Source organism: Charadrius vociferus, unplaced genomic scaffold (assembly GCF_000708025.1).
Source record: "Charadrius vociferus isolate BGI_N301 unplaced genomic scaffold, ASM70802v2 scaffold758, whole genome shotgun sequence".
In the NCBI taxonomy this organism is placed as follows: domain Eukaryota; kingdom Metazoa; phylum Chordata; class Aves; order Charadriiformes; family Charadriidae; genus Charadrius; species Charadrius vociferus.
In genome coordinates this window covers 395464-405336 of record NW_009649934.1, presented here as the reverse complement: position 1 = coordinate 405336, position 9873 = coordinate 395464, and the positions used below count along the sequence as shown (strand labels likewise).

Here is a 9873-nt window from a genome sequence, read left to right as displayed (position 1 = left end):
ACACACTGGCTGCAATATCTCTGGAAAACACAGGAGATCACAGTTGTTATCCACACTTATGAATAAAATATTGCTTTTATTTTAGTAAAGTAACAAAGCTTATTTACAGATACAATAACTGTACATTCCAATTGAAAAATAGATAGCGCTTAAAAGCATTAAAGGAAGTCACACACAGTCTGTTAGGAACACAAACAACTTCAAACCTCCCAACGCCTTCAGTTCCCGTCTTCTCTCAGGAAATCAGCTCATTTTGTTCTGAATGATTTTCTGCTGATTCTCGAGACATTCCTTCAGCTTGTCTTCAGTGAGCGTCAGCCTCTGCTCCAGGATGGAAACTGTCTGCAAAACAAAACGAAAGCTGCTGTTGAGCAGCTCAAAGACAAGCTACATACTGTACTCAGTAGGTAATGAAATGCTAAATTCACAGGAGTATTTTGAGGTATTTCAGGGCTGTAACTCCAGCATCAGCATTTTACCAGGGCAGAGCCCCCCAAGACCAGAGGCGTGAAGCTCTCCTTGCAGACACCACAAAGCACTCATTTCAGCACTCAGCGCTTTCAAATTTGGCTCTGCATCTCCTTTCATGGACAGGTCCTGTCCTTCCATGCTCATGAGCCACCAGACACTCTTCAGCTAATGACACACAGAGGTTTTGAACAGTTTTGCCCAGTTCTAGCTTTGATTTCGCCTCTTTGCTTTTGACTCTTTCCTCCCTTCCCTGAATGCTGTCAGTTTGCTGCAATTAAAACACGCAAAACTTGCTGGACAAACACAATGACAAGCAAGAAAACCCTCCCAGCGTAAGGCAGTGGAACAGGCAACAGAAGGGAATTGAAACCCAAAGTGGCAACATCAACCTCAACATAATGCTTAAGTATTTTTGCGTAATGCAGTTACCCCACAAAGGATTGTTGTATCTTTCTCCTCGAGCTGAAGTCGTCATGTACAGGATGCACAGGAAGAACATTTTAACCATGTGGCAATAAAAGCCTCTGCTGAAAACCTTTTATTGATCACTCCGAGGTAATCAAGGGACCAAGCTATGCAAAACCACTTTCAGCTTCCAAAGACACCGGAACAGCTGATAATAGGCGGTGATGATTTAATACTTTAACATCCATAAACTTATCAGCAACAATCAATAGCTTCACATTTTGAGCATTTTTACTGCATAAATAACATCCTCTGTTAAAAACAAAGGATGTTCAGAGCCTTGAACTTTAATAAAGTAATTCAAATAAACTTGGACAACCACTGTTTGTATAGAAGTTATACGTAGACAGCCTTTTAATAGCACGTTTCATAAGCACATCTCTAAGTGCCTGACAAAAGAAAGCAGGTCTCATTATCCCCATTTTACAGCTGGGGAAACTAAAGCACAAAGAGAGGAAATAGCCTGGCTAGGACCACTCTAGCGACTGGGGAAAAGCCTCACGTAAAATGATTTGGGGAACGAGACAAGTAGGGGGAGGGTGGAGAAAACAGACATAGTAAAAACACACCACCAAGCACTATGGCAAAGCCCCTTCCCTCTACCACCTCACAAGATCACGTATCAACAAAGTCAGAAAGCGCCACACATCATGGCATTTACCATAATGCACCTTTTTTTTTCCCCTCCCCAAACATAGTTCAAAGCTTTTCTACCACACGTGTGCGCTGCTGACCTGTGAGGAAGCAGAAGAGCTAACTCCTGCTGCCTAATGCAGCACTGCTGCAATGGTAGAAAGCTTCACCTGAAAGAACAAACCCTGTGTTGCTTAAATATTCCCCATGGCTACGGCAGTAGCTTCATTTAAGTTTTTTCCTCCTCTATTGCCACCCCGTTGAGGCACAAGAACTCAGTACACAGACAGCCAGAAGAAAACTTGTGGAGGCAGCAGGTAACATCCCAGGTGCCCCCGGAACAGCAGGAGCCCTCCCGTCTATCCAAAGGAGGGAGGATTTCATCTTTTTCCTGTATCCAGCCATGCTATTGCCTAGTGGCTGTCTTACTGAGGTCAGGAATAAAGCTGCTCAGGACAGAACACAGCAGGCTGAATGTCTACCGGGGGTTTACAGCAAAGATCTTACCCTGAGAGCAACCAGACAGAGAATGAAAAGCAGTAGGGATCCTGGCTTTTCCATTTAAAAAAGAACTAGTAACTTAAGGCTCAGTTAAAGAGGGGCGCGTGTGTAAATCATTGCATCAAATTTCCTTTAGAAAGATAATCAACTGAACTCCTGTCCTGGTCACACTGCCCCACTAGAAGCAAAGCCCCAGATTACCTGCCGTTCCTCTATCGCATGATTTTCTGCCACCACGATCCTGCCCATACAAGTTAAGTGCTGCTACCATGAGACTAAGCGCAAGTAAAGCAGATTTCAGAGTGTTGAATTTGTGAAAAAGCTGTAAGGAAAGTGTTTATTGGAATGGAAATTGCACGTAAGTATAAGCAGAAAACTTGTAGTATTTTCTGGAAACTAAAAGTGGAAAAGTAGCAGTCAAATGAAATCCAGGAAGTCCAAAGTAGGAACTGATGACTACAGTCCATTCAGACTTGAATATATGATGCCCAAAATACCCAGGGCATCTGACATCCTAGGAAGGTAAGGGAAAGCACAAGTACTGCCCAGCTGCTATTAGTGCTCTATTGTAACTTACACATAAAAGAAAAGCTCCTTTATTAGCAGTTGACAGTTTTACAGTATTTCCATGTTGTCATTTATAAAGTCAGTCCTTGTTGGTAGACAAATTAAACTGCACTCATTCGTCTCCTGCAAGTTTTTGCTATTGCTTTTCAGAAGACAAGGAACCAACAATTAAGCCAAAGAGGAAAATACTGTCAGCCAGATTCAGTGAGGATTCACTGGAGCCCTTTCCCTGTGGCACGATCTGGGCCTCCTGTTGTGTCAGGAGCACAGTACATGTCTCCATCACACACCAGGGAGTAAATGCTAGATAATTTATTGAAGTCCTGGCTTAGATTGGCAGAAGAATAACAGCTTAGGCTTAACGAGAAAAAAAAAAAAGTTGATATTTAAGGAATATTTCTGACACTACAGTAATATACTGAGCATTACTATGGACACCGAAACAGAATATGGAATTTTTCACACAAAACAAAACGCACTTAAATCACTTTTACCACCACTTCCTGCAACATTTCTCTTCATTCATCTTCTCAAACCTTGTCTAGAAAAAAAAAAAATCACCTCTTCTCTTTGGAAACATTAATGAAAAACTATGTAGGAAAAAAAAAGTTGCTTCCTATTTACTTTTTAAGTTCTGGGGAATATTCAGCTCCATCCTCCCCAAGGACACCTTAAGTGAAGTCACACTTGCTTACATGGCAACAAGCCCCCTGTGCTATTCCTCCAAGTTATTTTTACTCCCTTAACCCAGATAGTAGTGATTTGTGATGCTGTTCCAAGATGCTTTCATCAGTATCTTTTCCTTAGTCCCTGTTAAACATTTCCCTGTCTGATTACATAGCGGAGAGTTTAAGAACCACCAGCCTCAGGCTGGAGGCTTTTGCAGCAGCCCTGCAGGGGCAATCAGTCCTACAGATAAGGGGAACCAGGTGCTAACCCAATGCCAACAGAAACCTGTTCTACAACTGCCAAAGGAAACTTGAAAAGCAAAGTCCAGAGCAAGCAAGCAGAGGCCATCAGCAGCCCTCTCCAGCAGCGGTGGGCGTCCCTGCCAGGACAGAGATCCACTAAAGCAGTACTTACCCTGGAGCTGGGGCAAAGCAGGCAAGAGCAGAGGAAGGGTGGGATAACGTTAGGGTCGCCCCGCTATAAAGGATGACTGTGCTGCAGGCAAAACCATGCAGCTCTTGTCCTGCAAGCAGCACATGGGTTTTTCAGTATGCCGCTCACACCAGCTTTGATTGAGTTAGCACATGTAATAGCATGGGGGACGTAACACTGCTCCAGTTGATCACCAGTAATTGCAGGACCCCCCCAAAAAAAATATGTATTGATACAACAGTTACTCAGATGAGGTAACAACAGCTTGGCTGAGCCTGCAAGGGATACAGTCCTGCACACCGACTGCAAAGGAGATGTGCTCTTGGCTCCGTGCAAAGTATGCACTTCCATTCCTGTCATCCCTTCGTAACATGAAATCCCTCTCTCCACTGATCTTGAAGGAGGTAGAAGTAGTTTCCTAGACCCCAGTTATTTTTTTTTACATGAAGCCCTACGCAGAGACAGGAATTAGCAAATATCCAGGTAAGTTAAGCATGGGAACCCTTTCTCTAAACTAATGGAATGAGTGAAATAAACTACCAGAGGCAGGGTTTGCACCAGGGTAGCCCTACCTACCTTTTTACAGAAAAAAATAAAATAAAATTAACTCCTTCCACCAATTATAGTCTAAAATAACATGTTTCAGCTGCAAGATCAAAAGGCCCATGGGAGAACTTGTGCAAAAGTCACTCCGAGGTTCAAGAACGAAGCTGTCTGGTAAGAAGCAGCCTTTCCTCCTATCATACCAAGTTTTGCCCTGGCTGCTGTCAGCCTCCCTTCGATCTCAGCACCCGCAGGTAGGGCAAGGGAAAGCAGACCCCTGCTATTAGTAAGCACGCTTTAAGAAAAGCCGGGCTGCCCTCCTCATGCCCAAGTTCTATCTTAACAGAGTTTTGAGACGGGACCCAAACCAGCTACTGCCATTCAATATGCTCTGAAGCATTTTCAGCAGAAGTTGGCAGTTTAGACTAACTGAAGAAGTCAGAGCATAAGGCGGCATGAAGCCTTCACAGTTATTAACACTTTATGTAGCGAACAAACGCATGCCAGGCTCTCTGCATGCTGGGACTAGCCTTATGCTAGTGGTCAAAGCCTTAATCTCAGACAACAAATACACAATTAAGGCTTTTTTTTTAAAAAAAAAAAAAAATGTGAAGTGATTTCTAAAGAAATGATAGCTCCTCATCCGCTCAGACTAAAACAAGATCTGCTACCCCAGAGACATTTTAAACAAGTTCTGTAGCTCCTCACCATCTCAATTGCTTTGAATGCAAACTCTAAGGTGAATTCTCACAAAGCCTATTTGCATAGAATATTTCACGCCAGGCTGATTTACAGATAGGGTATTGATGATTGCAGAATTAAGAAGATAGTTCATGTCCTGCTTTAGTCTTCCCCTCAATGTTTGTTCATGAATTTTCCTAGGTTTACTTTTTAACATGCTTCAAATTCCACAAACTTTTACATTTGTTACTACAAAGCACTTAGCTCCAGTGTGGCTGGACAGGAACATACTGGTCAGTGCTGATGTACAGCTGTGCGTTAGGAAGTCCCACAAGACCCTTCAACACGTTTTGCACATTCATCCAACATCACTGTTGTCTTAGGTGGATTAGGAGAATGTGGCTATGCCTACGGATGTGCAAATACCTTATCAGGATCCCTATGCAGAGCTCCAGATCCGCTCAAGAAGTCGTGTGGCTAAACAACCTCATGCCTGTTCTCCAGCACAGGTCACAAGAACTCATAGTCCCACCAGCTCTCTTCAGCCAGTCCATGTGCTACTCACAATACTTGAAAAAAATAGATTTTTTTTTTATATTTAGCAGCCCAGAGCACTGCAAGAAGGAACTGGGTAGTTATAAAATTCAAAACCGCTACTGCTCAGCTGTCCCCTCCTCCTTATTACCGAGGGTGGTGAGGCACTGGCACAGGTTGCCCAGAGAAGTTGTGGCTGCCCCATCGCCGGAGGTGTTCAAGACCAGGCTGGATGGGGCCCCCATGGCTGGGGGGTTGGAACTAGATGATCTTCAAGGTCCCTTCCAAGCATATGACTATGATTACCATCCGTCCACCTCCTGGTACTCTCCACTTTCTACAGATCCTTGAATCGCAGTTAACCAACCTTTTAACTAAATTATAGGAGCAGCTTTGGTCTACTGCATGAGTCTGCTCATGCAGAAGACTCCCTATGGCAACAAGTTATCACTCGCAGCAGTCGTGCTTTCTTACTGTAGGAAAACCATACAAAAAGTACCTCAAAATTCTAGTATTGTCCACTTTGCCAGACCAAGCAGCATGGTCAGAACTAGTATCATAGTGAAGAAAGGGAGCTTGGAGGACACAAAACGATCTCCTTGGTATGAAATCAATCCTAGCCACAAAGATGATGAGCCACAGGCTCTGCCAGTTTCCTCGGTGCAGTGCGGGGACACAAGGCACACAAGCCATCTGTAACCAAGCTTTTCCATTTACAGCCCTCTTACTAAAAATGTTTCATCACACATTGCTGATGCTTCAGTTTTGACAGTTGATCATCCAAAGCTAAACTGATGGCACTTGTTTTGGATCCTGCAAGTTTCTGGAAGGAGCTAGCTGCATGCTTCTGCACAGGTATGGGCAAGCCTCCTTGGTGCAGAGCTCGTAGACCTCTAGGGCTAGACCAGCACAGCTCAAGGGAGTCAGGAGACTTCAAGTTTCACCAGACAGTATGAAAACACAGCAAGTTAAGAGCTACGACAAAATATCCAAGCACATACCATGACAGCAACTGCACAATATAGAGTTTAGCAACCCCAAAAGGAGTAGAGCTCTCCCCCAACTACCAGGACTTCAAAGACTTCCCATACCCTTCCCCTGCCACCCAACCTACCTCTTGAAAGGATGCAAATCACTCAGCTAAATTAACCCAGCTGCTGGTACCCAATGGCTGAATAACAATTTATATTAATCTTCAAGGTCTGCTTATGAAAACAAGTTGTGGGAGGTGTTCAGTATTCCTCCCCATTGAAGGATAACAAAAGGTGAAGGTCCTATGGACCTCCAGGGAGATGATCAGCACTTTTGAGAAGCCTTTGGACAGTGTCCGGCTAATACAGCAATATCCCTAGCAGTGCATTCAATTTAGGCAGCCTTGGAAAGAAGAAAAAAAAAAATAAAATCTATTTGCATCGAGACTTCGTGATTTTGTAACAAGCATATTTTGATAGTTAATTTCAGCAAAGTAGCTCTGATGACACCATAGAGGATGGCAACAACCAGGGTACTTCACTTCTTTGAGTGAAAGACCAAAGGTACTGCATCTCCAAGAGATGGTTCTGACTCCAGAGGAATAGCCTCTATGTCCTTTAAATTAGGATTTAAAAACCAAGCTCATCTGGCATTTCACAGATTTTTCAGATGTGAGATTTTTTTTTATTAGTGTTTTGGATTTCAAACTATTTCTTTGGGAATAAAGAATGCTTGCAGTTCTTCTCCCATGTGTTGGGTCCACCCATAGCCAGTGAGAGTTCAGGTATTGAGAACAGCAACATAGAAACTAAGACACTTGTGCAAGGCAGAGGTAGCAGCACTTAGGACCAAAAGAAAAAAAAAAATCTTTATTCTTGACTTGTAAGTACTTGAAGCCAAAAACATTTATTTTACTAAACCAGTTGCTTACTCTACATTCAATACCTCTGAGAAGAAAGGAACCATTCATTCCTCAACACAGGCTTTGGAGAGCACATCTCAAAAGGAGTAACAAATTTGATTTTACTCATTTTCATTAAAACTGAAAATGTTATAATCATAATTAAAAAGCAACGTACTTGTCCAAGTCTTTTTTATGCTAAAGGATTTCATTAAAAAAAAATCTCCTCCCTCTGCAATCGTTTCTGGAGTGAAATAATCCTTTAATCTCACATGAGCTAGATTGTCCTTCAGTTCAGGCTTGGATTATTTTACAGATTTAGCAAGTCTTCTCCATTTCACTGTGTTGTTTTCTCCCAGCTTCAATGCAAGATTAGTTTGGGGAAGCATATAAAGCTGTTTCCTGTGGGTGGATTATCGCAGCTATTTATGAATTTTTACGCTAACCTGATTCTGAACTCTTCGTTTGGAGCAGACAAACCAGCAGCTTTTGCCTTAGTGCCTGTTGCCCACCAGTGCTGTGGATTAACAGTAGAAACGTGGTAGCTGCAGGTGTTTGGAGTGAGGGCAAGAGTATACAAACTCTGACCGTGATCACTGCAGATGCAAATATTCCACTGCAACCATGATGGTTACTCACAGATGATCATCTTTAAGTCCAGAAAATGTATTTGAACCAAGTAAACTCTTAATATCTGGTCAATTTCTGTTTCAGCCAAAACACACCTTTGTGTTCCAGGAAGTTATCCAAGAGAAAGTCACCTTGGTTTTGCCTTAAAATTAATACTCAGCACACCTCTTTATGTAGGCACTGAGATACTGAGCTCCAGCCTTCGATTAAAAAAAATAAATTGATAAACATTTTGCATTTTCCTCCTTTTCACATCTCTGAAATGCCAGTAAAGAACAGGATTTTTAAACACTGAGACACTGACAAGATACGAAGCTGCAGGAAAGAGAGGAGCAAAGCATCTATATCATACATTCATTACTCTCACCTTCCTCATTCCTTTGCCAGATTTGAATTGCCTGCTTTCCTACAGAGGGCCACCAGGGTATCTTTAAGTAATCCAAAACTATTGGAAACAACTGGCTTATGTCTGTGTTTCAACTTCACTCCACCCTTCAAGGCAGCAGAATTATTAAGCATGTGCTACTCTTGAAAAAGGCAGTCAAACATTAACTTTATTTGCACAGGAAGTATGGACAACCACAAACCATATTTAGAAAATATATGAAGGCCCTGTAAGGTCACATCAGACCACTTTCTTACAAGTAAAACAACAGATGTGCCGACAGTGCTGGTGAGGAGGAAGGGGAGAAGGTTTCATTGAATCAAAAACCAGTTTCAAGAAAGTTGCCAAAACATTAAAGAATAAAATCATAGCACAAAGTCAACAACGAAAAAAAAAAATGAAGCTTCGTAAAACCTGAGGGGGGCATATTATTCACTACAGCTGTTACTGCCAGATGTGGTATACAACAGCCACTAGTTTCCTCCGATCCATCTTTTTCTAACAAGAACTGAAGTGCCTAACTGAAGGAGCAACCCTGCTCAAGTGCCTGCTGCTGCGCGGGGCACGACATCTCCACGGCCTCAGCGCTTCTACTCGCGGCTGGTGTCTGGCAGGGAGAAGCCTCTCAATGGAATAAAAACAATCCCGCTGGCTCCAAGTGCAGGACACCTCACTTCATCTGGAAATCTACTGTCAGAGGGAATGTGCTGATAATTGGTGAGCAGCAGACAATTCAGCTTCAAGTGTGCGGCTCAGAACAAAGCTGTGCACCGACGAGATGACAGCCTTCAGCTGATGTCTTACTGTAACCTCTTTCAGAAAAAGTTGAAAGTACTTCCTCTCCTTCCCACTTTTACATGATACCGAGTTTAGCATGATAAATTTTGAAATGATAGCCAAGGAAAAAAAATAGGAAAATTAATTACTTTTATATTTGCATAATTTCCCAAAGTAGTTTGGCACAACTTTAAGTTTTCCCCCCACTGGTTACATTACATCATGTTAACACGGTGTTGGAAGCTACAAGCACAAAGAGCGCGGGAACTCAAGGTAACACATTAGAAATATACCGTCTCCCACAGAGCTAACAAGTAATAAATTCCTGGAAAACCTGTGGATGGCTATGTCAATAGAGGGTTTCTGGAAATACCACAGGGACTCTGTCCTTTCTCTTCGACTGTATGGCCCTGCCTAAGCCATTAGTGTTCTCTTTAAAGAAACACCACTCAGGAATTATGAAGGGATTATTTAGAGCAGAGCACCAGGAGACTACCAGTACATCCTCAGCCCTTCTTCAAGATGGGAAAAATACTGACACCCGTATGCATTATTTGTGAAAGCTTTTTGTTATGTTTTTGAAGTAGCCGTACCCTCCTTCCACCGAAGGGAGTCTGCAAGCCCAAAGCTGCCACGTAAAAAACACACCATTGGTTTGAATCTGCAACACGCAAAGGAGCGGCACCCAGTCGTGCCCCGGCAGAAATGGCTA

The 9873-nt window shown here is 42.8% G+C and overlaps 1 protein-coding gene across 1 annotated transcript in view; it reads right to left on the bottom strand.

Annotated features, from left to right (window-relative positions):
• Positions 1-243: 243 nt before the first annotated feature.
• Positions 244-9873, bottom strand: part of POC1A (POC1 centriolar protein A) — a 58624-nt gene continuing 48994 nt past the window's right edge. The window contains exon 10 of the mRNA XM_009891280.1: positions 244-342. Within this exon, the coding sequence (XP_009889582.1) occupies positions 244-342 (99 nt within the window). The remainder of the gene's footprint in view (positions 343-9873) is intronic.